Source organism: Narcine bancroftii, chromosome 10 (assembly GCF_036971445.1).
Source record: "Narcine bancroftii isolate sNarBan1 chromosome 10, sNarBan1.hap1, whole genome shotgun sequence".
NCBI lineage: Eukaryota > Metazoa > Chordata > Chondrichthyes > Torpediniformes > Narcinidae > Narcine > Narcine bancroftii.
The window spans coordinates 12,261,888-12,279,726 of record NC_091478.1 but is presented as its reverse complement, the minus strand read 5'-3'; the positions used below and the strand labels follow the sequence as shown (position 1 = coordinate 12,279,726).

Below are 17,839 nucleotides of genomic sequence, written 5' to 3'. Positions count from 1 at the left end.
GTGGCTCCCTCGGCAAGGGATCGGTGCCCTTGCAAAGTGGCTCCCTCGGCAAGGGATCGGTGCCCTTGCAAAGTGGCTCCCTCGGCAAGGGATTGGTGCCCTTGCAAAGTGGCTCCCTTGGCAAGGGATCGGTGCCCTTGCAAAGTGGCTCCCTCGGCAAGGGATCGGTGCCCTTGCAAAGTGGCTCCCTCGGCAAGGGATCGGTGCCCTTACAAAGTGGCTCCCTCGGCAAGGGATTGGTGCCCTTGCAAAGTGGCTCCCTCGGCAAGGGATTGGTGCCCTTGCAAAGTGGCTCCCTCGGCAAGGGATTGGTGCCCTTGCAAAGTGGCTCCCTCGGCAAGGGATTGGTGCCCTTGCAAAGTGGCTCCCTCGGCAAGGGATTGGTGCCCTTGCAAAGTGGCTCCCTCGGCAAGGGATTGGTGCCCTTGCAAAGTGGCTCCCTCGGCAAGGGATCGGTGCCCTTGCAAAGTGGCTCCCTCGGCAAGGGATTGGTCCCCTTACAAAGTGGCTCCCTCGGCGAGGGATTGCCCTGCACACCCAGAACCGGCCACACAAAACGCAATTTCTGATTCAAACTTTTTTTTAAAAAAACCCCACACAATTGAACTTCCTGCTTCCATAACCCAGCTCGATCCAAAACTTTCTTCTAGTTATTCACCCTAAAAACTTGATATCAGTCACAAAGGTCGCTTGAAGCACACACACACACAGCGTACCTGAAAACCTCGGGGCAACGAACACATGCCTGCATTTTGATGAAGGATTTATACATCTGCAAAATACCACCCCCCGACGGGGCCGTGCAGGTGGTGGGGGGTGGGGGGTGGGGGGTGGGGGGTGGGGGGGGGGGGTGAGTGGAAGGCCCCGACTTCATGCACCCGTCGCAGGATGAGTAATAAAGTCTAGGCCACAAACACTCACCAAAGATGCCCTGGACCGCGCTCAGGGGGTCATTCACCCAGTCATCCACACAGGGCATGTTGCTGCAAATTGGGACCCGAAGCCCCTGCGCCCCCCCCCCCGGACTGGTCAACTTTGTTTGATCTCCACCCCACCCCCTCCTCCCCCCACCGCTCTCCCTCTCCCGGCACCAAAAGTTCCACGGATCCCGCTCCCGACCGGGCCGCCGGCGATGCCAATGGCGGGAAATCCGCGTCACTCGGCCCCGTCTTCTCCCCCGCGCCGGCGTGTGACGTCAGACGCCGCTCCTTCCGTCACCCTTGACCCCGTTGGGAACGCCGCTTCGCGGAACCGCTGACTACGTGTTCATCGGGGGGAAGGGGGCGGGGCGGGGAGGCAAGGAAAGGGGAAGATGGCCGAAAGGAAGGCGGGTGCCAACTTGCTCTTCTCGTCTGACACCGAGTTCAGCTTCCCCGTGCCCTTCATTCCCGTCAGTCAGGCCCAGGCGGCGGACTCCAGTCTTTCTGCCGGTGGGTCATCGTGCAAGGGAGCCTGTGGTGTGATTGGGGGGGGCAGAATGGTAAGGGGGTGGTTGGGGGGAAGTTGGGAAAGGGGGCAGATGGGACGAGGGGGTAAGGGTATAGGGTCAGAGAGGGGCTAGGAGGCAGAGGGGGGGTTAGGGGGCAGAGGGGGGGTTAGGGGGCAGAGGGGGGGTTAGGGGGCAGAGGGGGGGTTAGGGGGCAGAGGGGGGGTTAGGGGGCAGAGGGGGGGTTAGGGGGCAGAGGGGGGGTTAGGGGGCAGAGGGGGGTTAGGGGGCAGAGGGGGGTTAGGGGCAGAGGGGGATTTAGGGGCAGAGGGGGGTAGGGGGCAGAGGGGGGTTAGGGGCAGAGGAGGGTTAGGGGGCAGAGGGGGGGTAGGGGGCAGAGGGGGGTAGGGGGCAGAGGGGGGTTAGGGGGCAGAGGGGGGTTAGGGGGCAGAGGGGGGTTAGGGGCAGAGGGGGGGTTAGGGGCAGAGGGGGGGTTAGGGGCAGAGGGGGGGTTAGGGGCAGAGGGGGGGTTAGGGGGCAGAGGGGAGGTTAGGGGCAGGGGGGAGTAAGGGGGCAGGGGGAGTAAGGGGGCAGGGGGGAGTAAGGGGGCAGGGGGGATTAGGGGCAGAGGGGGGGTTAGGGGGCAGAGGGGAGGTTAGGGGCAGGGGGGAGGTTAGGGGCAGGGGGGAGTAAGGGGGCAGGGGGGAGTAAGGGGGCAGGGGGGAGTAAGGGGGCAGGGGGGAGTAAGGGGGCAGGGGGGAGTAAGGGGGCAGGGGGGAGTAAGGGGGCAGGGGGGAGTAAGGGGGCAGGGGGGAGTAAGGGGGCAGGGGGGAGTAAGGGGGCAGGGGGGAGTAAGGGGGCAGGGGGGAGTAAGGGGGCAGGGGGGGTTAAGGTGGGACAAGGGGGCAGATATAAGGTGACAAGGGGGCAGGTGGAGGGAAGGGGAGGACAGAAAAGGATTAAGGAGGCAACAGGGGAGGGGAAGGAGGGGAGGCAATACAGTTGCCTCAACCATTGAGTATCAATTGGTCTGCTACTTGCGAGTTCTGAGATGCAAGCAATATAATTCACAGAGGTCAATTAGTTTCTGTGTCTCAAACCAATTCAATTTCTTCAGTGTGTAATTTGGTTGTACATGTTGTCTATTGGCTACCTTACAACATCTTGAGAGTATGTTATTTTTATTCTGTTGGAATTAATACTCTCAAAGATATCTTTAGGTTCCTAGATGGTGGAGTTGAGCACCATCAACTTGGTTACAGGTAGGAGACCCCTTTAATTGGATCATAAGACGGAGTTTCAAATCGTACTCATGGGGCTTAACCACAAGATTTAGACAGATGCTTCAATTCCTTGGTGAGATTATACTGTATTTCTTAAACTCACAAACTAATAGACCTTTTAACCATTCCTGTAGTAGTGTATTTTTTTCCACTAGTTAAACTGATGAGTATTCTTGCATCTATTTTCTGAAGATACCTATAAAATCAAAAGACTTGGCCTCAAATGTGCTACAAGATATTGAGCTTGTATGAAGAAATGAAAGATGGAGAAGGGTATTGGGCCTCATTCAGGTCCAATGGGATTAATGTTAAAAGGCATCACGGGTGGCATTAATATGGAGGACTGAGATGCCTGTTTCTATGTTGTATGATTCCATGATACATGTGCAAGTGTTACAAATCACAGGGCTATATCTCAGAAAGAGTTATGTAGTGGTGCAGCTGGTCAGCCCAGGGATCCACATTCAATCCTGGTATTTGTTGCTGTCTCTGTGGAGTATACTAGTGGGCTGTTTGTGTGGTTTTCCACTTATAGTATATATGGTCTCTTGCCGCATCTCAAAGATGTACTGTTGGTAGTGAAAATTGCCCAGTGTAAATTGCCTCAGAATTTGAGAATTGATGAGATAGGGAGAAACAAAAAAAAGAGATTCAGGGAGAATTAATGTAAATGAGTGGTTCGTGGTGATTTTCAACTGTTTCCATTCTGTAATTCTCTGTGACTATGTTTTCATTCAGGTAATGCATTTAATTTTTTTCTACATTTGTAAATTGGAAAAAGTATGTTTTTTTTTAACTTTTATTGCTTTCGTATTTGGAGATTTGTAATATAGGCAAAAACAGCACGTTAGGGTTAGGGTTAGTAGTGGCCAATAACTGGTGAAATTAATAATTATTTTATCAGCTCTAGATGAGAAATGCAAGTCAAGACATCAGAAAAGCACCTTGTTTGTTTTGAATAAGAGTACAGGATCTTGAATTTCATCTCTAAGACAGGATCCTGCTCTAATGACTCATTTTACTATTGACTTTATTGGTTATATTGGGCCGGTACCATTTGCATTTGCATTTCAATGATTTAACAAAAATGTATTTTTTAAAAATAAAAGAAAATGAAACAGTTAATATTTTTAAACATGAAAATTAAATTATAAAAATATTAAGAAAAATTCAATTAATAAGTATTGTAAATTAATTTACAGTTGCTCCTGTCTATCAGCCTTCTATGCTATTTAAATAAGGGAGTTTGCCCTTCCTGCATCAGGTTAGAATTGGCCCAGGTTCATTCAAAAGCTCATTCTCCACTGCAAGAATCTATAAGGAATCTTTCATTAGAATGCAGACAGCAAATTTGGGACTTGTGCAATTGAGAAAATCCTGAAACTTTCACAATGGAGTCCTGAATGTATTGAATTATTGGAAGAGAGAGTGGTTCTGAGCATTGAAGACCAGCAAGCAGTCTGGAGCAGAAATGCTGGCATTTTCATGTGGTTGCCAATGTTGTAGGGTGTGACGTGCATTAATTTCTGGGATCCTTTTCATTCGCAGCTAAAGGCAATGGAAATTCAAGAGCAGGATTAAAAATCACAGAAAGGCACAAACAGATTGAAGTCCATGATGTGCTATACTTAGCTGTGGTTAAAATAGGCTTTATAAACTGTCTATGCTTAAATCTGTTTTTTACAGGAGTAAAATTACAAATAAAAAAAAATAAAGCCAATGTTGGAGCTTTAGAGTGCAATTGTTGATGATGGTACTCAAACAATTTAACGGATTACAATAGTCCTTTTTTAAATTATAATATTCAGTTAAAAAAGATTGTGATCCTTAACTGCCAATCCATTTTAAAGATCTGAGTATCATGCTCATATTAAGTTTATTCACTGAATTACAATATTTCAATCACTTTAGAGACTCTTTGGTGGGTGTGGGTGAGGGAGGAGGATGACTGGATGCAGTCACTCGAAGAAGACTGAAGAGAATGTGTATTATGTAAGCAGAAAGTGAAACAAATAATGATTATGAAATAAAACTATGAGATGGGCAAGGGAGTAGGATTTGGAGATTAATGGTGTAGTTAAATTTAGACATCCAGCACGGTTACAAGCCCTTTCAGCCCACACTCAAATTGTGCAAGGAAACCAGAGCACCCAGAAGAAACCCATGCAGACACAGGGAGAACATATAAACCTCTTACGGACAACATCAGATTTGAACCCCAGTCACTGGTGTTAAAAGAGCATTGTGCTAACCATGTCGCCACTTCAATCTCTTGAGTTTTCAGTGTCGCTCTTGGGTTTAAGTTATGGATTTAAGTTATTCATCCATTGTCTCAAATATTTTTAGAATTTGGCAACCCATCTCTCTAGAGAATAATTAAACAAATCCTGGATTAAGGAGCCATGTCAAAGCTGGTTCACAGATAGATTACAAATGTGCTTCCAAATCATTACACTGTATGAAGAGAAATGACCAAATATCCTTTTCTGAATTTCTTGAAATAAGAGGATGCAACTGGGACTTTGCATTATTTTAGTTCAAAATGCATCATTTCAAATATTGAATGGTTTATTATAATGTGGTTCAAGGTGCAAAATTAACCCAATTCATGTGCAGAGCCAATTGGGATAGATTTAGGAAAGGGTGTTTTTTTTTCATTAGACAGTTTTAATTTAATACGGTAAACTGGAGTAATAAGAAATCAAAAAGCAGGATGTGTGTGTGTAGGAGGGAGGGAGGGAAGCAGGTATCTGTCTCCTTAATCAAAAAGGTTAAGCAAAACAAATCTGTAATGTGGATCCCTAATCCAGTTACGAACAGCAGAATAGAGTAAAGGAAAGATGAGCAAGGAAGGAGGAAAATAGAGGAGAGTTTCAAAATTTGAAATGATCTGATCCTATGCTTGTAAAAGTTTTTTTTATTCCTAGCATTAAGGATGCTCTTTTCCTATTATTAAACAGCAAACTCCATTTAAATTAAAAAAAAATTAAATTTAGACATACAGCATGGTAACAGGCCCTTCCAGCCACAAGCCTATTCCACCCATTTAACGTACAGCCCCCGAATGTTTTGAAGGGTGGGAGGAAAGTGGAGCACCCGGAGGAAACCACTTGTGCATCAGGAGAACATACAAACTCCTTACAAATAGATTTGAGCCCGTGTTGCTGGGTTTGTAGCAGTATTGCACTAACCATGCCGCCCTGTGTTGTGCTTTTGTGAAATCAGCCACACAGTTACGCCAACCAAGTCAATCACTTCAATTCTAAGTCTTACAAAATTCTTCAAAGCCACACTTCTGGAGGAGCTGGGCCACTTAGCCTTTCTTATTACTGTTCATAACAGCTCAGTAATTTTTAACTCCAAGTTCTATATAGATTAGAAAGAGCATACCTTCTTGCATGCTTACTGTCAACATGTGGTTCTCGTGTTGGGCTCGCATGCCATCTCAGAACTCTCAAAACTAACATGAAATCAAGCCATCCTTCATCCCAAGTTGACACAGAACACTGTTACACTGAGCATTGGTGCACCTCAGGGCTGTGTGCTCAGCCCACTCCTGTTAATGAAACTGACCCAGGACTGCATCACCAGATCCAGCTCCAACAGTGTCATCAGGTTTGCAGGTTACACCACAGTAGTGGTCTCATCGGCAACAACAATGAGTCACACGACAGAGAAGAGATAGAAAATCTTGTGATGTGTTGCAAAAGTGACAACCCGAGTCTGAATGTGGACAAGTCAAAGGAATTGAACGTAGACCTCAGGAGGACAAGGAACGAGCAGCCTCCATAACATATCAGCAACTTTGTAGTGGAGAGCACCAAGTTCTTTGGAGTTCACTTAACTTGTGACCTATCATGGACACTCAGCACCTCCTCACTTGTCAGGAAGTTACTGACTGAGAAGACTGAAGTGGGCAAAGCCAGGCTTACACAGGTCGAGGGAGAGGTGGGAATCTGACTAGGGCACATAATTAATGATGAGTGGTGGCAAGACCTATGTCTGGACAGTGTGACAGGGTCGTCAATGCCAGATACAGGTTGGTCAGTACCATTTTTTTGCACTATTTGTACCTCACACAAATCAAAGCATGAAATTTCAGAAATGTGGTGTGGAGGTTGTAAGCTTTGTTCACTCCACCTGGTGAGACCTTTCTGGGAAAACCTAGGGGATATTCTGGAAAAAAAATTTAAAAAGAGGATTTTCCACAGTATCCAGAGTTGTACCTTCTGGGAGATATTGGAGACGTGATATCTAGATTGACCAAAGATCAAATTTGGATCGTGAAAGTTGCCATGGTGGTAGCCACACTTATTTAAAAAGTCCAGGCTGAAATATTTCTTAAGTTTTATAAAATTCGTTCGTATTGTTAATAATTGTGCAGTGGTGAGATATAAAGCTGTATTATAGAAATAATTTCTTTAATGAATTCTGGTAATCTGTTTATTGTTTATAAATAGCATTGATATAGGCAGTTATTCTCTTTAGGTACCTTCAAAGTTAAGAATGTTTACTGTTTTGTGACAGATGAACCGGCAGACGTTGGCGAGGAGGACAGTTTTGTGGGCCAGACATCAGCTTCAATGAGCCATCCACCAGCCTTCAACTATTTTTCTCAGGCTGCAACCAACAATGATCCTTTTGCAAATATTGGACACCATCCTTGTACAACAGCAACACCTCCTGCAAGGACAGTTTCATGCTCAAAGACTCTAGCTGAAGCACCTGTAGCTTCTTCTGCACAGGACCCCTTTGCATTTCAGAGCCCACCGCCTCAAGCTAGCTTCATGGTACCTCCAGTCCCTCAGTATATGAGTACAACCTACCAGAATAATCAGCAGGGACTTTCTACATCAACAGCTTTCACATCTGTCTCCTCACCTCAGACCCAACAGAATTATAACCCTTATCGCCAAAATACACAGAGCAGTCGTGCCAGTCCTTACCTTCCCCCCTCTCAGCTTCAGCAAAACCAAGGCCACCAACACGTGCCTTACTTTCATTCTGCCACACCAACAAATCATTTCTACCAGACACCACCAGTTTCTCCACCGCAGGTAAGATATGCTATGCAAATTATTTGCTTTATTGTAATAACCATTTGGTGTCATAGTTATACAGTGTAGGTACAAGCCCTTCGGCCCAACTTTCCCATTCCTACCAAGATGTTCCACCTATCTGCATTTGTTGCTTTGTTCAGTAAGATTGCCTGGAGGAAAAAAATAGTTTGCACAATGACTGCCAATATATTTTGTGATTGTATCAGCTCAACCTTTTGTAATTGGATTCTGGATTTCCTTACTAACAGACCCCAAGACCCCAGTCTGTTAGGTTGGGCAATATTTTCTTCTCCACTATCACCTTGAATACTGGAATGCCCCAGGATGCATGCTGAGCTCCCTTTTATATTCCATCTTTACCTCCGACTGCATTCCCATGGACAACTTAAACTTAATTATTAAGTTTGCAGATGACACCACAGTGGTAGGTGTGATCACAGGAGACGACGAAATGGCTATAGGGTTGAGGTTCAGCACCAGCCTTGTGGTGTGCTGAGAACAATTTGTTACTCAATACCCAGAAGACAAAAGAGATCACCGTGGATTTTAGACAGGCAGGAAGCCATACGCAGGTCCCAATTTACATCAATGGAGCAGTTACAGAGCTTCAAATTCCTGGGCATCCATATCTCTGATGGTTTGCGTGGTGTTTGAATTAATCAATGGTGATCAAAAAGGCACAGCGCCTTTATTTTTTGAGATGTCTGAGAAAGTTACACCTCCACCCTAGAAATACTATTGGATTCCTCTAACACCCAACCCCAACCAACCAATTTTCCCCTGCAACCGCTGCAACCGTGTCTGCCTGTCCCGCATCGGACTTGTCAGCCACAAACGAGCCTGCAGCTGACGTGGACTTTTACCCCCTCCATAAATCTTCGTCCGCGAAGCCAAGCCAAAGAGAAGAAGAGAAGACATCCAGTATTTTGGCATGGTATGGGAATTGTCCTGTACAAGATAGGAAGGCACTCCAGCAGGTAGTGAAAACTGCCCAAAGGATTGTTGGAATGCAATTGCCTACCATCGATTCTATCTATAGGGAACAATGTTTGGACAGGGCGAGGAACATCATTAAATAGGCAACACACCTAACCATGAGCTCTTTACTCTCCTACACTATAGGAGACTTTGCTCGAGAACTACTAGACTTAAAAAGTGCTTTTTTTCATGAAGCCACAATAATATTAAATTTCAATTCATGGCATTGAGGGGTGTTGCTCTTGTATTTCAGCATCAGTAATCTTTTTTAAACAATTTATTTTAGAATATTGCAGTCTTATGGCATATGGTTTATCGTGTATTTTTATTGTATGTGTTTATTGTATTCTATTTTATATTTCGGTTGATGCTAACCATGTTTCATTGGCTGGTACAAATAAAGAGTATCATCATCTTCAAGCCTTGTGCATTTTTTGAATTCAGCATTATGTGAATGTTTTCTTTTAAAGCAGTGGTTCTCAACCTTTTTCTTTTTACTCACATCCCACCTTAAGTAATCCCTATGCCATCGGTGCTCTGTGATTAGTAAGGGATTGCTTAAGGTGGGATGGGAAGACGGAGAATCACTGTTCTTGACCCAATTACTACTGAAATATTTTGCTTGAGAAAAATTGACATTGGTCCTTTTCCTTTGGCGTCTGAAACCGTGCACATAATGAGTCAATTAGGCACAGTTAAAACAGTGGTTTTCAAACTTTTTCTTTCCACCACATACCACCTTAAGCAATCCCTTACTAATCGCAGAGCACCGATGGCATAAAGTGGTATGTGAGTGGAAAGAAAAAGGTTGAGAACCACTGTTCTAAAGATTACAAATAAGATAACAATTAAGCAACATAAATCCAGTCATTTATTTATTGCAGTGTCACATCTAATTAAGATTGTAATGTATTTACTGCTAATATCTAATAAGAAGAATTATTCATTCTGTGAAACATGGCAGTTAGCACAACTCTGTTACAGAGCCAGCGATCCAGGTTCGAATCCAGTGCTATCTGTCAGGAGTTTGTATATTCTCCCTGTGTTTGTGGATTTCCAGCGTGTACTCCCAATGTTCAAAATGCATGGGGGTTGTGGTTTAATTGGATGTATTTGGCCGGCACAGGCTCGTGAACTGTAAAGGCTTTTACTGTGTGGTATGTCTAAATTAAAACTTAAAGAAGTACAGATTATGTAATAATCTATCATAATAGTAGAATGGATTTGGTAGTAGACTTTGTGGCCACAAAGGCAAGTCTGGCCTTTGAGTTATTTTATAGTAAGTGTTTAAAAGAAAAGCTCCAGGTCCATTTCTGTGTTGAAAATTAAATTAATTTTATTAGTTCCACAGAAGAAACCTTCAACAGGATTTGATTATGAGAACTAATTTTTGTAAATTGTCCTTTGGGGCATATGATAGAATAGGTTGAGCTTAAATGCAAGATATTGGCTGATATGCGCAAATACTTTTCAATAAATTACAAAGATAATAACCTATTACACCAAAGAAGAAAAAAGAATTGTAATAACTGTTGTAGTTTTACTTGTCTGGGTTTAAAATGATAGAACATTTGTTTCTGAAGCTTGCTCATATATACCTTCTTAGAACATTACAGCAGAGTACAGGCCCTTCAGCCTTTGGTGTTGTGCTAACCTAAATATTCCCATCAAAACAAATACTAAACCCTTCCTACCTCATCCCTCTATTTTTCTTTCACCTACATGCCTAAGAATCTCATAAATGCCACTAATGTTTCAGCCTCCATCATCCCTGGCAAGGCATTCCAGGCACTCACAACTCTTTGTGTCTTTTTTTAAAAAAAAAACTTATCCCCTATGTCTCCCCTAAATTTTCCTCTCTTTATTTTGTAGAGATTTCTCCTGATGTTTGCTTTTCCGGCCTTGGGAAAAAGGTGCTGGCTGTCTACCTTATCTCTCCCTTTCAGAATCTTGTAGACTTCTATTAAATCTCCTCTCATCCTTCTTCACTTCAAAGAGAAAAGCCTCAGCTCTGTTAGCCTTGCCTCATAAGACTTATTTTTCAATCCAGGCAACATCTGGTAAATCTGCACCCTCTCCATACCTTTCTATAATGATTGACCAGAACTGAACATAATTCCCTTAAGTGTGGTCTCACTAGAGATTTGTAGAGTTGCAACCTGATCTCTTGACTCTTGAATTCTATCCACCTATTAATGAAGCCCAACATCCCATCGGCCTTCTTAACTGTCCTATCAACCTGTGCGGCAATCTTGAGAGACGTATGGATTTGGACCCCCAAGGTCTCTCTGTTCCTCCACACTATTAAATATCTGACCATTAATCCTGTATTTGTCCTTCTGGTTTGACCTTTCAAAATGCATCACCTCACACTTATCTGGATTTAACTCCATCTGCCACTTTTCCGCCCAACTCTGCATCCTGTCTATTATCATTTTGTAACTTACGACAACCTTCAGCACAATCCACAACTCCTCCAACCTTCATATTATCTGCAAACTTGCAGACCCATCCTTCCACTTCATCAGTTAGGTCACTTAAAAAATAACAAGGAGCAGAGGTCCAATTGGCACTAACGTCCAAGCAGAATACTTTCCATCCAGTGCTACTCTCTGCATTTTACCTGCAAGCCCAATTTTTAATCCACACAGCCAAGGTTCTGTGGATCCCATGACTTGACTTTTTGAATGTGTCTCTCATGGGACCTTGTTAAACGCTTTACTAAAATCCATATAAGACCACAACTACTCCCCTTCCTTCATCAATATCTTTTGTTACCTCCTTTTAAAAAAAAACTCATTTGGCCTTGTGTGTCACAACTTTTACGACTCTCAATACATTTTATTGTATGGTGTGACATGGTTTCTTTTGCTTTTTGAAAATTGATATAGATAGAGTGAATATTTTGTGGAACAATGCCATTCAGTGCCATTTGTTCCCCCAGTTATCTGCCACTTTTGTTCTCCATCTCATTCCTATGACCTCTCTATCCTCTCATCTTTGTAATTGCTCCACTAAAACTCACTGGATGGTGAGTTTTCCATTAACAGATCTCTGCTGCTCCTGTTACCATCTCATTTTCTTTCACTTTGAACTATCAATCCCTTTGTTAACTTCTCCATCCAGTTCGTCTTGAAATTTCGTTTAGTTCTCTGCTCGTCCCCTTCTCCTATGTGCTAAAACTCTTTACAATGCCTCATTGAAAGGCAATTTAACTTGAGGGCAGCCAACATTATAAAGGAACCCCATCACCCTGTCACAATCTCTTCTCACTGCTACCTCTGGGCAGAAGGTACAGAAGCCTGAAAACTGGCATCTTTAGAATTAAGAACAATTTTATTCCAACAGCTATTAGACTCTTGTTACACGAATCAGTGCAAAAAGTCTGTATGCACAAGGATTACTGTGATGTTGTACATCTATGTTATGTATCATTTTAATTCAATTAAGTTTGCCTGTATAGTTATTCTATTTGCAAATATCTGTTCAGTTGCTCCAAGTAAGAATTTTTGTGCTTATGTTCATTGTACATGACAAAGAACTCATTATCTTGATTATAATTTGAGTTAATGCTAGCATTCTATTATGCTCTTAATCAAATACCTGTATTCTTGTGAATGTTCTACCAGAAAATGCTTTGTTCTTAATTTTTTATAGTTTAAAGGGAAACTGCTTTGCTAACTGTTCAAATCCATGTTTGAGGTTGCTTCTATTTATGTAATCTCCAAATTATTAAAAGCACCGATTTGTGATCTTGTGCACACCTGACTCCTTCACTCCATCGTTGATGATTTTTGAGCCCACTACCAGGAAGTGTATCTTTGTTGGACTTTCTTTGAAGCTTACACACTTAAAAGAGGTACTCTTGGACGAGTGAGCTTTGTGATCTAGTCCTCATTTGACCATTCCTTGCTGTCAACTTGTTGATTAAACTGGAATGGGATGACAGGAATGCAAAAGTCGTGTGTTGATATGATGTTGAAGCAAAGTCAGCTCCTGTTTGAGCAGTGACATGGATACATTCCAGTTCCAGCTCGCCTATTGTAGCAACAGGTCTACAATGGAGACCTGGCTCCACACAAAGCCCTGGAGCACCTGGACGGTAAAGATGCATTAATCAGGATGCTCTTTATCAACTACAATTTGGCATTTAACACCATCATCCCCTCAAAACTGAGCAGCAAACTTCAAGATCTGGGACTCAAAACCCCACTGTGTAATTGGATCATGGATTTCCTCACCACCAGAGCCCCCTGCTCTTTCACTTTATACCTATGACTGTGGCTTGGCACGACAATAACACCATCTATAAATTTGCTGATGCTACCAAGGTAGCGGGTTGTTTATTTAAAAAAAAAAGTGATGAAACAGCAGACAGGATGGAGACTGAAAACTTGGCTGAATGATGCACCAACAACAACCTTGAACTCATTGTCACGAAATCTAAGGACTGATTGTTGACTTCAGGAAAGGAAAGCCCGAGGTATACGATCCAGTGATCATTGGGGTTCAGAGGTGGAGAGGATGAGAGCAAATTTAAGTTCTTTAGAGTCACTATCTTGGAGGAACCCAACACACTAATGACATTGTGAAGAAATTATGCCAGTGCCTCAACTTCCTCAGGGGTTTGTGGAGGTTTTGGTATGACATCAGAAACCCTGACAAATTGCTACAGATGTATGGTGGAAAGTATGCTGACTGGCTGCATCATGGTCTGCTATGGAACACCAATACCCTTGAGCAGAAAGCCTTCCAAAAGGTAGTGGACACATCCCAGGACATCACAGGCAAAATTCTCCCCACTATTGAGAACGTCTACAGGGAACGCTGCTGTCGGAGAGCAGCAGCAATCATCAAAGACTCTCACAACCCAGCACATGCTCTGTTCTCGATGCTGCCATCAGGAAAGAGGCATAGGTACCACAAGACTCTCACCACCAGTTTCAGGACCAGCTGCTACCACTCCACCATCAGACTCCTTAATGACAAACTCAATCAGAGATTCCTGTAAGGACTCTAACTTGTGCACTTTATTGATTTTTATTTTCTCTGTATTGCACTGTCAGTTTGTTTACATTCATTATCTGCTTATAAATCTTTTTGTTCACATGACAATAAATTTGAAATCTGAAAACATAGAGGTTTGGATCTTGATGCAGTCAGCAATACAAGAATGGCTTAGTCATCTGCCATCATCCTGGATAAAATTATGTGAATGGTACTTACAGATCTGAGTTAGACATCAGAGTGCATAGTGAATGAAAATAAGCCCTTACTTTCAATCAAAGGAGATTCGCTTGGGCACCCATCATGTATTCTGTCCCTTTGAGAGATCATGCATTCACTGTTTTTAAAAAAAAAAAAAATTATCAAAAGTTGTCATATGTGTGATGTGTGTGTTTTATTTTCTAGGCACCTTCAGGGCAAACAGTATCAACACTGCCTCCTCCTCCTCCTCCTAAACCTATATCTGCAGCAATCCAGCCATTGCTGAGTCCTGCGTATAATGTTTATGAGCCAGTACGACCGCACTGGTTCTTTTGTAAGGTGGTAGAGGGTAAACCAATCTGGATGCCATTTAGTTTTCTGGACACTGTGAAGCTTGAGGAAGTTTACAACTCTGGTGAGTAAGAAAAGTTAGTTGTTCCCCCCGCCCCCCACCCCCCGCTCCTCTTTTGTGTTGTCGTTCTAAAGGAAATTTTAACTTGGATTTTTTAAATATATGACATGAGGTGAGAATTATCCTATTCCTTAGTGCAATGTACAGGTTCATTGAAATTCATAGTTGCAGCCAACTGGGTAAGAAAGATACACCGACTACAATAGTATATATCAATTTACTACAATGTGACAAGATAAACGTAAATAGTAAATAAATATTCACCGTTGTAGTTTGTGCAAGAAAAAGGTGACTTTTTAATAGCTCAGATAGATCTTTTGATGGTCTGAATACTTTATGGTTAGGTTGCTATGAAAATGTTCAGGAGCTTCCTATACTACCCTAACCTTGTCTAAGAAATCCATTCAGGTGTCTCATATAAGATTTTTTTTTCCTCTTTCTTTCTAATCTATTTGTATATCAGTAGTTGGCATTTTAAATATACTAATTGCTAGTTGAATAAATTTATTGACACAAATATGTCAAAAATATTGGCAAATTTATCCATTTCATAAAATCTTCATTTCTTCAGTGAATATTTGAAGTGGTAGGTGTGCTTTCCCTCTCTCTGCCCGAGAGTTGGAGGCGGCGGCCCCAGTCCGGGCACAGGGAGAGCAGCAGCGGCCCCGGCCCCGGTCCGGGCGAAGGGTAGACGGCGGCGGCCCCGATACAGGCAGGAGCAAGGGGGAGACGGCGGCCCTGGCCTCGATCGAGAGAGGCAGGCGGAGGCCCTGGTCTGGACAGGGAGTGGGAGGCGGCGGCCCCAGTCCAGGCACAGGGAGAGCAGCAGCGGCCCCGGTCCGGGCGAAGGGTAGACGGCGGCGGCCTCGATCCGGGCAGGAGCAAGGGGGAGACGGCGGCCCCGGCCTCGGTCGAGTGGGGCAGGCGGAGGCCCCGATCCGGGCAGAGAGTGGGAGGCGGCGGCCCCAGTCCAGGCACAGGGTGAGCTGCGGCGGCCTCGGCCCCGGTCCGGGCAGTATGGACCGACCTAGGAGGGGAGGCAGGACCCTCCAGCCCGGGTAAGAAACCTGCATAGGAGAAGGCCACTCCGATATAAAAACCTATGACCCAAGGACCTCGCTGCCACGTCCCAGCTTGCTTGGCCACGGCACACGAACCATGGGTGTAAAGGGTGGGGCCAGTACTGCGCGCACTGCACTCCACCTAAAAGCTCCTTTGCGCAGGCCCGAGGACAGGTCCACGTCCTCCCCCTCCCCGTCCTCCCCCTCCCCGTCCTCCCCCTCCCCGTCCTCCCCCTCCCCGTCCTCCCCCTCCCCGTCCTCCCCCTCCCCGTCCTCCCCCTCCCCGTCCTCCCCCTCCCCGTCCTCCCCCTCCCCGTCCTCCCCCTCCCCGTCCTCCCCCTCCCCGTCCTCCCCCTCCCCGTCCTCCCCCTCCCCAACCTCCCCCTCCCCCTCCTCCCCCTCCCCCTCCTCCCCCTCCCCCTCCTCCCCCTCCCCCTCCTCCCCCTCCCCCTCCTCCCCCTCCCCCTCCTCCCCCTCCCCCTCCTCCCCCCTCCCCCCCTCCCCCTCCTCCCCCTCCCCCTCCTCCCCCCTCCCCCTCCTCCCCCTCCCCCTCCTCCCCCTCCCCCTCCTCCCCCTCCCCCTCCTCCCCCTCCCCCTCCTCCCCCTCCCCCTCCTCCCCCTCCCCCTCCTCCCCCTCCCCCTCCTCCCCCTCCCCCTCCTCCCCCTCCCCCTCCTCCCCCTCCCCCTCCTCCCCCTCCCCCTCCTCCCCCTCCCCCTCCCCCTCCTCCCCTCCCCCTCCCCCTCCCCCTCCTCCCCCTCCCCCTCCCCCTCCCCCTCCTCCCCCTCCCCCTCCTCCCCCTCCCCCTCCTCCCCCTCCCCCTCCCCCTCCTCCCCCTCCCCCCTCCCCCCCCTCCCCCTCCCCCCCCTCCCCCTCCCCCCCTCCCCCTCCCCCCCTCCCCCTCCCCCCCTCCCCCTCCCCCCCCTCCCCCTCCCCCCCTCCCCCTCCCCCCCTCCCCCTCCCCCCCTCCCCCCTCCCCCTCCCCCCCTCCCCCTCCCCCCTCCCCCTCCCCCCTCCCCCTCCCCCCCTCCCCCTCCCCCCCTCCCCCTCCCCCCCTCCCCCTCCCCCCCTCCCCCTCCCCCCCTCCCCCTCCCCCCCTCCCCCTCCCCCCCTCCCCCTCCCCCCCTCCCCCTCCCCCCCTCCCCCTCCCCCCCTCCCCCTCCCCCCCTCCCCCTCCCCCCCTCCCCCTCCCCCCCCTCCCCCTCCCCCCCCTCCCCCCCCTCCCCCTCCCCCCCCTCTCCCTCCCCCCCCTCTCCCTCCCCCCCTCCCCCTCCCCCCCCTCCCCCTCCCCCCCCTCCCCGTCCCCCCCCTCCCCGTCCTCCCCCTCCCCGTCCTCCCCGCCAAAAGATGCTCACAAACTCAAGCTAGCATGCTGGAACATCAGAACCATGCTAGACAAAGCTGACAGCCACTGACCTGAACGTCGGTCTGCCCTCATTGCACATGAACTCCTCAGACTTGACATCGACATAGCCGCTCTCAGTGAAGTCCGCCTGGCAGATGTAGGCAGCCTCCAAGAACGCGGCGCGGGCTACACACTCTACTGGTCTGGCAAGCCTTCGGATGAACGACGCCTTTCTGGTGTAGGCTTCATGGTCAAGAGCTTCATTGCCTCCAAACTCGAAAACCTTCCGACAGGCCTCTCGGACCGAATCATGTCCATGCGACTCCCCCTTCAAAACAAGCGTCACATCACCCTCATCAGTGTCTATGCTCCAACCCTCCAGGCGGAACCAGCAGAAAAGGACAAGTTCTACACCGACCTGCGCAACCTCATCCAACGCACCCCTACAGCCGACAAGGTTGTCATCCTGGGCGACTTCAACGCTCGTGTCGGCAAAGACTCAGAAACCTGGCCAGGAATCCTGGGCAAGCATGGCGTCGGCAAGTGCAACGACAATGGGCGCCTCCTGTTGGAGCTCTGCGCAGAACAGCGGCTTGTCATTACAAACACCCTTTTTCAGCAGAGGGACAGCCTTAAGACCACCTGGATGCATCCCAGAAAGAGGTTCAATGTTGGAAACCTGCAGTCAGACGAAGCGAGAGGAAACTTCCAGGCAAACCTCAAAGCAAAGCTCGATGATGCAACCCGCCTCACGGACCCGTCCCCTGAAACCCTCTGGGATCAGTTGAAGACTACCATACTGCAATCCACTGAAGAGGTACTGGGCTTCTCCTCCAGGAAAAACAAGGACTGGTTTGACGAAAACAGCCAGGAAATCCAGGAGCTGCTGGCAAAGAAGCGAGCTGCCCACCAGGCTCACCTTACAAAGCCGTCCTGTCCAGAGAAGAAACAAGCCTTCCGTCGCGCATGCAGCCATCTTCAGCGCAAACTCCGGGAGATCCAAAATGAGTGGTGGACTAGCCTCGCTAAACGAACCCAGCTCAGCGCGGACATTGGCGACTTCAGGGG

At 47.2% G+C, this 17,839-nt stretch overlaps 2 protein-coding genes across 11 annotated transcripts in view; one reads left to right on the top strand and one right to left on the bottom strand.

Annotated features, from left to right (window-relative positions):
- Positions 1–1,191, bottom strand: part of mcmbp (minichromosome maintenance complex binding protein) — a 38,825-nt gene extending 37,634 nt beyond the window's left edge. The window contains exon 1 of one of the 2 annotated variants that reach the window (XM_069899870.1): positions 1,092–1,191. Coding sequence is in view for 1 of the 2 variants with exons in the window: in XM_069899868.1 (XP_069755969.1) it covers positions 922–979 (58 nt within the window). In the remaining variant the exon portion in view is untranslated. Of the gene's footprint in view, positions 1–921; positions 1,029–1,091 lie in introns of those variants that run through there. The other variant, XM_069899868.1, reaches the window with a different exon arrangement.
- Positions 1,192–1,297: 106 nt separating this feature from the next.
- Positions 1,298–17,839, top strand: part of LOC138744165 (SEC23-interacting protein-like) — a 195,104-nt gene continuing 178,562 nt past the window's right edge. For all 9 annotated transcript variants that reach the window (XR_011345337.1, XR_011345338.1, XR_011345333.1 and 6 more), the window contains exons 1-3: positions 1,298–1,430; positions 7,237–7,766; positions 14,160–14,370. Coding sequence is in view for 3 of the 9 variants with exons in the window: in XM_069899855.1 (XP_069755956.1) it covers positions 1,313–1,430; positions 7,237–7,766; positions 14,160–14,370 (859 nt within the window). In the remaining 6 variants the exon portion in view is untranslated. The remainder of the gene's footprint in view (positions 1,431–7,236; positions 7,767–14,159; positions 14,371–17,839) is intronic.